At 51.7% G+C, this 15,121-nt stretch overlaps 1 protein-coding gene across 1 annotated transcript in view; it reads left to right on the top strand.

The window, feature by feature from the left end:
• The window catches only part of CFAP54 (cilia and flagella associated protein 54), a 2,172,274-nt gene that overhangs the window by 792,871 nt on the left and 1,364,282 nt on the right, over positions 1–15,121 (top strand). Inside the window, exon 31 of the mRNA XM_085653834.1 lies at positions 13,596–13,722. Within this exon, the coding sequence (XP_085509960.1) occupies positions 13,596–13,722 (127 nt within the window). The remainder of the gene's footprint in view (positions 1–13,595; positions 13,723–15,121) is intronic.

Here is a 15,121-nt window from a genome sequence, read left to right as displayed (position 1 = left end):
CTGTCAAACCCTCAAGAATCTGAAAGAAAAGCAGCGTGCATGTCTGCGCAATATGAAAACAACATTAAAACATTTTGTCGTAGTTATACAGATAAACCATTACCCTGAGCATCTGAAAGAGGCAATTAGTTATAGATTCCTTACCTTAAAATTACCCCCAAGCGTAAGACTGCATCCGGAGAATTTTTATCTTAGCAGTACCACTGTGTGTTAGTAGGTGACGTCGGTCGACTCCGCGTCCATCGTCGATGTCGTGATAGCCAGGACGATGTCACAATGTCTACTTAGACGACGCCCCTGCGCACTGGCTTCAGTTATTTCTTTTTCCGTGCCAGTCTAGCGCATATCCGGGGAGAGCCACCCCTTAGTCACTTTTTGACTAAACTTTTTTTCGACTTTTGTTGACTTCTTTTTGAGTCTATTGACTCCTGGTGCAAGAAGGATGTCCCATCGTCAAACCAGGTTTAAACTGTGCGAGCCCTGTAATCGCCTGATGTCAATTACGGACCCCCACCTCCTGTGCCTTTGCGGGAGCGGTCCCGAAAGTTGTTGGAGGCCCGGCAGTCGGTTCCATGTTGCTCTAGGTCCCGGGCTAGAGGAAGGTCTAGGGACCGATCGCAGAGCCACTACCACCATTCGTAGTCCAAGTCTTCGAGATCTTCGGGTAAGTTGAAGCACAAGAAGAAGTGGAAGAAGCAGCATCGCTCTTTGCCTTCTCTCCGTCGGCCGGCTGATGTGATGCAGGACCCGGAGCATCGTAGCTCTCCAGCTCTGTCTTCGGAGCCTGCCCCAGGCATAGCTCCGAGTTTCCCTACCTTCCCCGGTGCCGGAGCGTCCCCTGCCCAGCTTTGAGCTTTTTACGAAGTGCTTCACAGCATCTTTGGGCAGCCCAAATCTGCCGGCCTGCCTTCGGGCTCCGCAGACTCAGCTGGGGGCCCTGGGCCTTTGACTACTCCGACAGTTTCGGCCCCAGCACCAGAGGTCCCCTGAGGATCCAGGCCTGGATCCGGATCGACGACGGTCAACCTTAAGGTACCTTGCCCGAAGCCGATCCAGGCGACTCCACCCCCGGTGCTGGTCGTGCCCCCAACCGATGATGACCCCAGCCTCAATCCCGACTTGGACACAGTGCAGGACCGATGTCGGTCTACGTTGGAACCGGCGCCAGAATGCACTTTTGTGCCTGTGTTCATCCATGGTGTTCATTTCAGGCGTGAATGGTAACCAGAGGAGGATGAGGAGGACTGGGAGGGGTCTGTGTTCCCTTTGGCTGACCAGCTTGAAGAGCCGGACTGGCGAGAGGATCAGGGTGACACCTGTGGTCTGGATAACCCCCCAGACCTTGGCATGCTCTCCCCTCTACCGTGGCTACAGAGGAGGGAGCCTCATACGCAGTGGTGTTGCGTAGGGCGGCTGAGGCCTTGGACCTGGACACTGGTACTTCAACCAGCGGCGGCTTCTTTGGAGCCCCTTCTTCCTTTCAATGAAGCCCTCACCGACGTCCTTCTGGGCACTTGGTCCAAGCCCAGCACAGGGGCTCCTGTGGATAGGATGATTGCCCGATGCCACCCCCTGGCCCCGGGTGACTCCCTTTTCCTCTCCCGACACCCGACCCCTGAAAGGTTGGTGGTTTGAGCCTTGTCCTCTAAGGGCACATTCCCTACTGTTCCCCCTGATAGGGAATCCAAGAAGCTGGACCACCTTGGAAAGTAGCCAGCTTAGCGCTGCGGTCGGTGAATACCCCATGCCTCTTGGGCCGTTATACCCATACAGTGTGGGATATAGTTGCGCAAGTGTTGCCACAGTGCCCAGAGGAGGTCCGGGTCGTTCTCACCAGTGCAGTGGCGGAGGGTAGAGATGTAGCTAAATTCAAAATCAGATGTGGGCTGGACACCGCCGACTCACTTCGCAAAACGGTTTCCACGTCACCAGCCTTGAGGTGCTACGCCTGTTTGAGGATGTCTTGTTTGTCTGGGGATGTCCAATCCTCCTTACAGGACATGCCCTTTGATGACCGTCGCCTTTTCACTGACAAGGCAGACTCGGTGCTCGAGCGATTCAAGGATTCTAGGCCTACGGCCAGATCCTTTGGCCTCGCGGCGACCTCTTGCCCCACACAGTCTGCTTTTCGTCCCTTTCGTGGCTACGGGAGAGGTGCCCCACTACGTTCGACCCAGTCTAGCCACAGGTTCACGCAAGCTGCCTAGCCTGTATGTGGCTGTCAACGTTGGACCCAGCTATGCCGTTCCGGGGGCCAGCAGGTGGGCCAGTCTACCCATAACCCCCATGCAGCAGCCTCCAATCCCTCCTAGTCTGCCCTTTCATTGCCATTAGAGGCCAGAGGGTGGCAGGATTCGCCATCACCTCCCCCACTGGCAAAACATCACGTCGGACAGTTGGGTTTTGCAGATAGTCTGAAGGGGCTACTACCTCCCCATTGAGACTACCCCTTCCTCCATGCGCTATCCTTCCATTGCATGTCGGAGGATAACTTAACCCTTCTCCACCAGCAAGTCGCAGCTCTCTTAGGCAAGGGAGCTATCAAAAGGGACCCTGTGCCAGAAGTAGGTCGTGGTTGCTACTCCCACTATTTTCTGGTACCCAAGAAGGAGAAAGGCCTGCGTTCCATCTTAGACCACAAGGCCCTCAACCGCTTGCTCTGGAAGGAGCAGTTCAAAATGCTCACGTTTGCTCAGGTCCAGTCTGCCCTCGGCCCCGGAGACTGGATGGTAGCATTGGGCTTGCAGGACGCGTATTTCCATATCCCCATCCTGCCAGCCCACAGGCGTTACCTATGGTTCACGGTAGACCACGAGCATTTTCAGTTTACCATGCTCCCCTTTGGCCTAACAAGCACCCCTCGGGTGTTCACAAGAGTGATGCCGTGGTTGCAGCTCATCTGTGCAGATCAGGTGTTCCAGTCTTCCCCTATCTTGACGCCTGGCTGTTGAAGGCGTGCTCACCCCAGGCTGTCGTCTCCCACCTCCAGACTACGGCGGACCTCCTGCACTCATTGGGGTTCACTATCAACGTGCCGAAGTCACACCTGTCTTCCTCTCAGAAGCTCCTTTTCATTGGTTCTAGATACAGCACAATTTCGGGCTTATTCTCCCGAGCAGCGAGTCCGGGATATTCGGGCTATGATACTGATGTTTCAGCATCTATCCTGGATTTCGGTGAGATTGACTCTGAGGCTGCTGGGCCTCATGGCATCATGGCCTCCTGCATCCTACTGGTTGAAAATGTCAGGAGGCATATGCAGGCTCTGTAGTGAGACCGGAAGTTCCAGTGGGCGCAGCATCAGGGGAATCTTTCCAGGGGCCGTGGCCGAGACGGCCAAGATGGCAGACGTGTCTGTGTGAAGCTCCGAGCAGCGGTCCGCTTCATGGAAACCTACAGGTGCTGGCGGACCCCCGATCACTGCTTAAGGGTGCCACTCCACGAGCATGCCACAATGCGCCCAAAACAACCGAGGAGGAGCTGATCTACTCAGCAAGATGAAGCCCGGGTCCACGGGGCCTGCAAACCACAAGGCCGCGGCTGACAGTTAGTGAAGGCCTTCCCTAAGAGACCACGGTCCAGAGCGATCTTGGGTTGCAGTGCGCACCAGTGACCAAAGTCGATTGCAGGGAGCAGCTTTCTGCTGGAACTCATCCCCCGTGGGGGCCACAGGTGAGAGCGGGACCCCAATGGAGCACAGCAATGCGGACAGCCCTAGAGCAACCCCCGGGGCACTGCGGTGCAAGGCGTGATGACCCGCGCACTGTCGAGACTCGGCTGAGAGGCCGCGCTGGTCTCCCCTAGCACTAACGGCCCCCCGTCCACTTGGCGCCAGGCCCTGAGGCACGAGGCGGGGGAACAGCATGGGAGGCCTCAAGTGATTCCAGTCCTGTCGCCTAGCTCATCCCCGGTGGGGCTGTACACTAGAATGGAGCTTTAAGACCCCAATGTGCAGCCGATACAGTCAGAAGGCAGGGCTACACGGCTATGCTCCCCCGAAGTGTTCCACCGAGGGGGCTCCCATTTCCTGGCCTGGACTTACCCCAGAGGTGCCCGCGGAGATGATCGCGGCCTCTGGCCCAGCAGGACGGCCTGAGGGGTGCCACCGACCCGTAGTGTGAGGCCCCAGCTGCACAGTGCGACTGAAGAAGGCCCACGAACTGCTGCACTCATCCCCTGCATCTCATCTGCAGCCCCCCTCCGCACGGTGTCAAGCCTCGAGGCGTGCGGCGGGAGGAGCGGTACACACACGGCATCACCAGCAGGAAAATCAGCAGACGCACATTGTCCCCAAGGCTCCCTGCTCGGCCCAGCAGAAAAGCAAGTGGCAAGCACCCACCCCACGTGGTCTACTGGGCCTTGCACAGCACCACTAGCCCTCTGCCCGCACGACTCCAAGCCTCGAAGCACACGGCGGGGGGTGGGAGGAGCGGTGCACCAGCGGGAAAATCAGCAGCCGCACATTGTCCCCAAGGCTCCCTGCCTGGCAAGGCAGACAAAGCAAGTGGCAAGCACCCACCCCATGTGGCCTTCAGGCCCTTGCACAGCACCACTAGCCCCCTGCCCGCATGGCGCCAGGCCTCGAAGCGCTGCGGGGGGCGGGAGGAGTGGTGCACACACTGCGTCACCAGCGGGAAAATCAGCAGGCACACATTGTACCCAAGGCTCCCTGCCCGACAAGGCAGACAAAGCAAGTGGCAAGCACCCACCCCACGTGGCCTACAGACCCTTGCACAGCACCACTAGCCGCCTGCCCTCACGGTGCCAGGCCTTGAGGTGCGCAGCGGAGGGGCAGCAGGAGCAGTGAATGCACGGCATCACCAGCGGGAAACTCAGCAGGCGCACGTTGTCCCCAAGGCACCCTGCCCGGCTTAGCAGACAAAGCAAGCAGCAAGCACTCACCCACGTTGCCTGCAGGCCCTAGCACAACACCACTATCCCCCCCGCCTGCACAGTGCCAGACCTCGAGGCGTGTGGTGGAGGGGTTGACAAGGGGGCATTCCCGCCACCCCACCCTCAGAGGATGATGGGCGCCTACGGTGCCCCAGACGTTGCGCTTGGCACCACATAGGGGAGTGTAACCCAGCGATATTGGAATCCAGGCACTACCACCTAGGCAAAAGCATCCCACTAGCCAAGGAGTCGGTCAGGCAAGTCTAGCAAACCCACCTGATGATGGCCCACCATCGAATAGAACCACCCCTAACTCAATCTCAACCATGGGGTGTCAACGGGCTGCCACCACCGGGCCGCCACCAGGCCCACCCAGTCGATCTTCCCCAGAGACTAATGCGACCCAGACAACAGAAGAGATCCCCCAAACTACAACAATGTTGGACAAGGTCCTGGCAGCCATAGACCATTCCAGAGTCACAATGGAAGACAGATTTGGGGCACTGGCCGCGGACCTGAACCTCCTGCGAGATGACCACCGCAAGTTAGCGGACAAAGTTAAGCAGGGAGAGACAACAATACAAACACTGGCGCCCCAAGTGAAGTCCCAGCAAACCACCCTAAATGACCTTCAAACACGGGTGAAACTCCTCGAAGAAAAAGCAGATGACCTGGAAGGGCGCTCCCACCGCAGTAACATACGGATCCTAAATTTACCGGAAGGTGCGGAGGGACTTGACCACATCGGCTACATAGAAGAGTGGTTCAAATCTTTCACGCCAGCAACAGATCTGACCCCATTCTTCTTGGTGGAGAGGGCGCATCGCGTCCTGGCCAGCAGGCTATCCCCAGGCACCCCGCCCAGACCGTTCTTACTGAAAGAACTTCATCATTGCGACAGAGATGCAGTCCTCGGGCGGCCAGACAGAAAGGATCACTCAGGGTTGACGATAAACAGGTCATGCTGTTCCATGACTACTCTAAAGCGGGTCAGCGGCAACGCACATCTTTCCTAGAGATTAAGTGCCTACTACACCACAAGCAAGTTCAATATGCCCTCCTGTTCCTGGCGTGCCTCAAAATCATGCACGACGGCCGCACGCACTTTTTCTCGGACCCCAAGGAAGCATACAACTGGGCAACACAACACATACAGGGTCCCGAAATCAGTTGCACGCAGCAAGGGACTTGGGAACCCAAAAGCCCTAGGAAGAAACTCACTCTGAAACAGTGGAATTCATGGCTGAGGCTAGCACACAAAGCTCCCCACACCTGGAGCAAATAATAGCTGAACATAGGAGGGCACTGTGGGCTGCAGCACAGGTCGGCCCGACAGCAGTGAGTTCCGATGACGAAAAAGGCCTCACCTCTTCACACCGGAGGAAGTAGCGAGTGACACACATACCTCCCCAATAGTGACCTCCACAGACGGCGGATAAGCTCATATAGTTCAAGATACTAGACCACATCCAGATCCCCCAAACCATCCAGCGCCATCCAAGACTCTGACTACTGAACATTATCATGATGACCAGTTAGGGGAGTACTAAATAGTGGAACACCCAGGGCACATCATATCCGCCTAACGGACTTAACACACAATACATGGGAGAGGCCAGCCTTGCACGGTATTTTACATACTCATGCTGCAGAGGACCACACAGACCACCACTAGAGACAGAGAGACCACGCACGCTCAGATACCTTACTAAAGGATGTACACAATTTTTAGTTTGGACGTGTCACCCCGAGCGATCGGTCCTTTTAGTTGGGCGTTCTTCCTATTTTGTTGTTACACCCCCTCCCCTAACAGACTTCCCTCTTTACCCTGCAGATCAGTGAGCAGACGGGCAGATCCACTGACCTTAGATGGCTGGCAAAGATGCGAGGGGGCATTAGGTAGCGACCTAGCCCCGGCAGGGCGTACACGAAACCCACAACCAACATCAAATGCCTAACAGGAATCCAAACACAGACATCACGATCATAACGATTAATGTTTGAGGCATACACACAGTGCGAAAAAGATACGCCGTTTACTCATATATCAAAGGGCAGCACGCGCAAGTAGCCGTGCTACAGGAAACACACTTAACAGCCCCAGAGGCGGACCGCTTGCGAAGGAAATGGCGGGGAACCATTTATGCCATTACTTACTCTGCTTTTGCCCGGGGCACCCTAATCTGACTTTGACCCGTGACTCTCTTTAGGGAAACCAAACGCACAATAGACAAGGAGGGCCGTTACACACTCGTGGAGGGGCGCCTAGAAGGTCAACCAATACTTCTGGGGAGTGTATATGCTCCCAACGTAGACCAGGACAAATTCTGGGGACACCTCAGCGGGGTATTAGCCCAATACACATCAACACAGTGGCTTGTAGGGGGTGACTACTACTGCACGCTAGACCCTCATCTTGATAGATCTTACCCTCCTCTGGTACACTCCCCGACACATAAACAAGCGGAGCGATTCCAAACATGGATGACACAATGGGCGCTAGCGGATGTATGGTGATTCCGGAACCCGGACTTTAAACTATACTCCTTTCACTTGACCCCCCATAACCTGCGCATGCAACTAGATAAATTCCTCAGCTCTGTGTCACTGTTCCCTAAAGCGCTACACTCAGACTACTTAAGCTGGGTCCTCTCGGATCACGACGATCATATACTCACCCTCAGATGGAAACCCTCCCCCCGGTACCAACGTGGAAGTTGCCACAGGAGTGTCTCACAGATCAAGTGTTTAGACACGACCAGGAGAATAGTATTCGTGATTATTTCAGGACAAACGCCCATACAGCAACTTCCAGGTCACTAAAATGGGATGCCTTTAAGGTAGTCGCTAGGGGACAGTGTATACAACAGATAACGGGGGTCTGCAAAACGCTAGAAACAGCGCTTCTCCGCACAGAGGCTACATTATTGACACTAATTTGTGCCCCAGCGTGCAATAAAGCCCTGGGATGGACAGATTCCCACTAGAATACTACAGCACATTCTCCAATCAACTGGTCCCTCGGATAGTAGACATGTTTGAGGATGCACTAGAGCGGGGTGAACTACCAGGCTCACTTAGAGAGTCAGTTCTGGTGGTGTTTCCAAAACCGGACCGTGACCCGAGGCTTCCTGCCTCATATAGGCCAATAACACTGCTGAAAGCAGACTCTGAAATCCTGTGGAAAATACTGGTGGATCGGTATTCCCAAGTCCTCCCCTTACTGATCCACGCAGATCAGTGCGGATTTGTCCTGGGTCGTAACACATCCCAGAACTTGCGTAGGTTGTTCCATATACAGAACAGAGCAGGTCCCCAGTTCCCAAGAGCGGCGTGCCTAATTCTCGACCTAGAGAAGGCCTTCGACCCTCTCCTGTGGTCCTATCTGTTTGTCGTTCTCTGAAGGAATGATGTAGGTCCGACTCTCCTAGAGTATACACAACTCGTATACAAGAATCTCACGACAAGGATACGACTGGGCAAATATATTTCCACCCCACTCCGGGTAGAGAGGGGTACACGTCAGGTGTGTCCCCTCTCCCCATTACTATTTGCTCTGGCAATAGAACCCTTGGCCATACAGCTGCGTCGGGAAGGAGAGGCCTGGGGTTTCCCGATAGCTGGCACAGTCCACAGCGTGTCATTATATGCGGACTATCTGCTCATATACGTACGCGACATAACATCCGACTTGACCCCGTTATGGACAGCGCTGCAGGAGTTCGCAGAGGTTTTAGGCCTCAGAGTCAACTGGGGCAAATCCACAATTTACAATTGGGACCCAGAGAGTCGCCTGGAGTGGTGAAGCTCCTAGGTATCTTGGAATTCGACTGTACCATTCTCCGAATGACCTTTACAAAGGGAATCATCGCAGGGCATTGGCAGGCATCAGGGCGGCAGTAAACTTCTGGAAGACGCTCCCCCTGGCCCCTTTTGGGCGAGTAGCCAAAGCCAAAATGTTTATCGCTCCAAGGTTACTATATAACTTCACCACCTTCCCAGTCATTCCCCCGCCCCTTCTTCCGGGAATTTGACACCCTCCTCACCTCTCTCATCTGGGGAGCGGGTCGCCACAGAGTAGCTCTGTCTAAGCTGTATCTCCTGACATATCAGGGAGGGCTGGGGCTCCGTCCTTTGAAGCATATTTCTTAGCAGCGCAGCTCCAATGGCTCTCACACTGGACAGCAGAACGCCATATGGGTGAGACAACCTCCAATACGGAGCATATAACTTTGCCAATAATTCGATGCATGCTCCTGCCAGGCACTACACCCCAAAGCACGTACCTGCTGCAAGTGACAATAGCTCATACTTGCATGTTACTCATACACCGTTTGTCAGGAGGGAAGGCCCCATACTCTCCATTACTTCCATTGGTGGGGTTTCCTAATCAGGAAAAACATTACACCGCCCGAACCCTGCAAGTATGGACAGACAGATCACTGACAGAGTGGGAAACCCTCTTTGAGGAAGGACAATTGCGACCCTACGACCAGCTAACGGAAGAATACAACCTCCCACTGGAACAATTTATATTACATCGACAGCTTTTGGCTAGTAGCTGCCCGTTCTGGGACCCGGTTGCAGGAGAACCACCGAAGCACCCAGTAATACACACCATACTACGTATGGGGGCGGGCAGGCATCTCGTCACATGGCTGTATAAAGCTACTCGGGAATTACTACTCAAGCCTCTGACCTCACTGCAGCAGACATGGGAGGAGGACCTAGATAGGCCGATGCATGATAAGGAATGGGTGCAGGCTCTGGAATACCCCAAAAAGTATCCAGAAATGCGCGATCCAAAAAGACCCAATTCAATATCCTACACAGGACATACTTGACGCCTGCGCGACTACAGCGCTTCTACCCAGATGCACAGTTTCTCTGTCCCAGATGCCAAGCTCCTGCAGCGCACTTCAAACACATGTTCTGGGGATGCCCTATGTTGCATCAATATTGGAACTACATCCATGAAACACTCTGTGCGACCACAAACACCCCCGAGGTCCACACATGGGAGGCATGCGCGCTAGGGGTGTTCCGAAGACAAAAAACTGATAAAGTACAAGTGCACTTCGCGTCCCTGTCATTACTCCTAGCAAAGAGAGCTATAGCCATGCACTGGCGAGCCCCAGGGGGCACCCCGGTGGAGGCTAGGGTGGGAGTAGTCAAAAAATGGGGTGCTGCAGAAGAGTACGCGATCCGAGAAGAGGACGCGAAGGGAACATGCAAACACCACATATCCATGGAATTGGCACAGATCCTATTTCAGTTCACTCAGCAAACCACACGCACAGAGCCATTCGAGGCACTCCATGCCCGAACAGCATCTGTCTCACCAATAGGACCAGATGGCAGACGTAACGAATTGGAGCATACTCCTATCGGAGACACCCCATCACAATCCACGCCCTAGAGCATAGCCCAGGGCAGCGACAGTGGAAGTAGTCGAGCCCCCCCACATCAGCAGCTGCCAGCCGCCAAAGTTGCCTCACCCACCTACACAGTGGATTTACTCACTTCCCTCCCGTCTGCACATGCACCCTCCCTCCCCACTAAGCCCAAACCAGTACCCCAGTTCAACACCCCGGTTCCAAGTTAAGGATACACACCAGCAGCTTAGATAACACCACTAGGGGACAGGGTCCACTGCCCACTTACTCGGGCAGAATACTAAGACTCCCACAAACACCATGGGTAGACGTGGCTCCACAGCCACATTATTGACCTATAGGCATGTCCGAGGACACACACAGATACTATACATAGCCTCAACATATGACCAATACCGGGACTATGATGATATACTGTGGCAGCTAAGAAAGACAGTAATCACCAATGTACATGCAAGTGTCTAAATTATCTCTGGCTACCTGTGCATGTAACTTGTTAATGAAAAATCTATATGCTTCACTGTGTCTAAAGCGTTAAATCAAAAAATCAGGGGAATCTTTCTGACATTGTCCAGATCTCAGAGGGGACTGCACGTCGATTGCAGTGGTGGCTCAAGAACCAGGATTAGATCAGCGGTAGATCCCTCTCCCTTCCCCAACCAGAGTTGACAGTAGTGACTGATGCATCACTCCTTGGATGGGGCGGTCACCTGGGAGAGGCGGATATCAGAGGTCTCTGGCGGAGTCTGGTCTCCACATTGACCTTTTGGAGCTCCGGGCGATCTATCTTGCACTGAAGGCATTCCTTTCTTCTGCCAAAAGAAGAGTAGTGCAGTTGTTCACAGACAACACCACCGCCATGTTGTACTGCAACAAACAGGGCGGCGTGGGGTCGTTCACCCTATGTCAAGAGGCTCTTCGTTTTTGGACATGGCTGAAACATCAGGGCATATCCCTTATGGTTCAACACCTAGTAGGTTCTCTGAACACCATGGCGGACAAACTCAGCCATTGGTGCAGGATGAATCACAAATGGCGTCTTCACTCGGAAGTGGTGCAAGGTCTCTTTCAGCAGTGGGGAGAGCCTTGGTTAGATATGTTCGCTACCGAAGAGAATGTGCAGTGTCAGCAGTTCTGCGCGTTGGAATTTCAAAGGCGGCACTCGCTGTGCGATGCCTTTCGTCGCTAGTGGAATTGCAGCCTCCTGTACGCCTTTCCGCCTGTACCACTTCTGCCGAGAGTGCTGAAGAAGAACAAGTGCGACCGGGCCCAAGTCATTCTTGGAACTCTGGACTGGGCACAAAGAGTCAGGTACCCCGAGCTCTTGAGCATGGCCATCGATCCTCCGATCAGACTGCTTCTTCGGGAGGATCTAATGTTGCAGCAGCAGGGGACGGTCCTCCACCTGAACCTGTCCATTCTCCACCTCCTTGCGTGGAGTTTGAGCGGTGACAATTGACAGCTTTCAACCTTCCTCCCGAATATTGTAACGTCATCTTGGCAGACAGGTGTTCCTCCACTAAAATGGTATACGCCTGTAGATGAAACAAATTTGTGGCATGGTGCACAGCAAAGGTTCTGCCCCTCTTTATGAGGTCCTCTTGTTCATCCTTTCTTTAGCCTAGCGGGGCTTTTCCTTGTGCACTCTTAAAGGCTACCTCTTGGCCATATCTGCCTTTCTTTGCCTTCCTGATCAGCCTTATCTTTTCAAGTCCCCTATTGTAAAAGCCCCAATGGGACTTGAATTTAGTCCTTACTTACCTTATATGTGCTCCCTTTGAGCACACATAAGGTAACATAACATAATTGTTCGCTTCGACTTCTTACTTTGAAGACTGCCTTCCTTCTCGCCATCACCTCTGCTTGCAGGGTGAGTGAGCTTCAGGCTCTATCCTCAAAGCCTCCTTTTATTGCAGTCCATCCCGGCAAAGTGGTCCTTCACACTAGGCCCTCTTTCCTACCCAAAATAGTTACCTCTTTCCACATAGGTCAGACCATCTCTTTGTCCACCTTCTTCCCGCCTCCGCACCCTTCCAAACAGGAGGAGAGACTCCACCGCCTGGACCCAAAACTTACAATGTCCTTCTACCTTGACCGCACTAAAGAATTCCGGGTGGACGATCAACTCTTCGGTAGTTATGTGGGCGCCAAGAAAGGTCGGGCCATACAAAAACGCACCATCTCTCGATGGGTTGTCCTATGCATTTAAATCTATTAATTGGCAAAAAAGGAACTTCCAGTGGGTCTGTGCGCCCACTCTACCAGGGCGACGGCAGCCTCTACTGCTTTGTGACGTGGAGTTCCGCTCATTGATATCTGCCAGGCAGCCACGTCGGCATCCTTGCACACGTTCACAAACATTATTGCCTGGATAGCCAAGTCTGGAGAGACTGCTTTCTTGGCCGTTCTGTTCTCCAGGACTTTCCGGAGTGAACGTAGTTCGCAGACCGACCTCGGGGGTTGGCATTGCTGGGGTATCTATTCTAAGGTAAGGAATCTATAACTAGTGGTCTCTTTCAGATGAACAAGTTACTTACCTTCAGTAAAGAAGTATCTGTAAGAGACATATATTAGTTATAGATTCCTTACCGCCCCACTCGTCCTCCCCATTCTGCGAACTGACTTCTAGGGATAGGGACTCCCTTCCAGGGCCCTAGTTATATGCACCAGTGGTCAGATGTCTTGCATGGCTCTGCGCTTCTGGCATGGAAAGTCATGTTAGAACTGACGTCAGCGCGCAGGGGCGGCATCTAAGTAGACATCGTGACTTTATCCCGGCAACCACGATGACGGACGCGGAGTGAACCGACGCCATCTACCAACGCGTAGGGGTACTACTAAGAGAAAAATTCTCTGGAGCCAGTCTAATGCCGGGGGGTAATTCTAAGGTAAGGAATTTATAACATATATATGTCTCTTACTGATACATTGCTACCGAAGGTAAGTAACTTGTTCTTTAACCCCAGTATACAGAAAGAAAGGAAAAAGGACCACTTAACTGGCCGAGCAGCGAAAAAGAGGAGGATCAGGCAGTGACAGAGGCCTTTGTTTGAGCCTGATCAAGGACATTAAAGACGGACTGTGGATTTTTTTTGTAGTTTTATGGGAAATGTAGTTTGGCTTTAATTGGCTCCTGTTAATTATAAATTACTGATTAAAGCGAAGAAAGAATGGCATAGCCTCGCCTCCGGTCCTGATATACAACAGTGTCATTAATGTGAACAATAAAGCTTGAACAGGTTCAAATTTTGAAAGCTCAAAGATAAAGTGGATCTTTTAATCATTATAATGTCCATTTTTATGCAGTGATTAAATTCAAGAACAAGATTCGTTTTGTGGAGTTTTTTGTTCAGCTACTTCACCGCGAAGTCTATGATGAACATTTTCAGCAGGTCATAGAGTGGGCTAACACTGTGCAAAACCATTTAACAAGGTAATGTATAGTTATATTAGCTATTAAATTATAAGGAAACATCACTGAATAACAGCTTTGCAAATGTACAAAATTGTTTTCACTGTCTACCATTGGTTAATTTGTTAAAAAAGAGGAACAACCAGACGTTTTTCCGGTGCCACCGAATGCCAAGGCTAACTCATTTTGATTACATGAAATGACATGCTTCCACCACCCTACACTTGCTGTTTCTCTTTTTCTTACTATTCCATGTGAATTTCACACCTGTTTTCTCCCTATATCACTCTTTTCCAGTTATTTTTTTCTTCGTTCAATCAGCAGCAGCTTTGTTTCAGTAAAAACACTGGTCAGTATCAAAATGGCACTCTATATATGTGCGTTTTTTTTTCTCTTCTTGATACTATAAAAAACCAAAATTAGGAGAAGCAGGAAATACTAAGCACCAACTGCCTGCCTAAAACTTAATAGTTGGCAAGATACCTTAGGCTGATATCCTGTGTTCACCATATCTACTGGGCTTAAAAACATGTGTATCATCACATGAAACCCGCCACTACTTTTTAAAATGATTCTTCTGAGGGAAGAAGATCAGTGTTGCACTGACCTCCTTCATCCACCCATGGCATTATGCTAGGAGGCGAAATCAATTCATTATGACTCTGAGTCAGTGTCTTGGGCAAACTCAAATGTAGCAGTGTGCAATTAACACTTTACGTACAAGTGATGTTACACTCCTATTTTTTTTTTTAAAGTTCTTTGTTTTTCAATACGTTTTCCTGTTGTTTTTCTTTCCACTCACCCACATCCACAGAAGCACTCCCCTTCTTATGATTCATCCATGAGGGACACTGGAGAAAATTGAGCTTCCTTCCCTTAAATAGATCAAAGGGCACTCTACCTGTGACAGAATGAGATGTCAACCAATACATTTCCACTCTCTCTTGTATGTCATACCTCCAGTCTTTACCATACAATCTTGTATTCTGATTAGACTCTTTCAAGAATCTCTCTACCATTCCATTGGCTTCAGTATGGTAGAGAGAACAATTCCTGTGCCTGATTCCCCTCCGGGACAAATATTCTTCCATTAGATCAGTTGTACTACATTATCTGTGAGAATGTAATCAGGTAAACACTCCCTACCAATTACCTCTTTCAGAAAGGACACCCCATTATATGTCTGTCTGCCCTGGGATATGTGTATTTCTGGCAAACGCGAGAACATGCCAGTTAGAACTATCACATAAAATGATCCTGTTCTATTAAATACAGGCTCTACAATACCAAAGCAACTGCTTGCCACCAACCAACACTGGCTGCACTCTTGTTTTACACACGTTGTCACTAGACTATTTTATCTACAAGTGCTTCACTATTGAAATATTGAGGAAAATCTAAAATGAAAATAAATAAATAA

Source organism: Triturus cristatus, chromosome 4_1 (genome assembly GCF_964204655.1).
Source record: "Triturus cristatus chromosome 4_1, aTriCri1.1, whole genome shotgun sequence".
In the NCBI taxonomy this organism is placed as follows: Eukaryota; Metazoa; Chordata; class Amphibia; order Caudata; family Salamandridae; genus Triturus; species Triturus cristatus.
The sequence above is the reverse complement of the archived record's forward strand: the minus strand, read 5'-3'. Positions and strand labels throughout refer to the sequence as shown.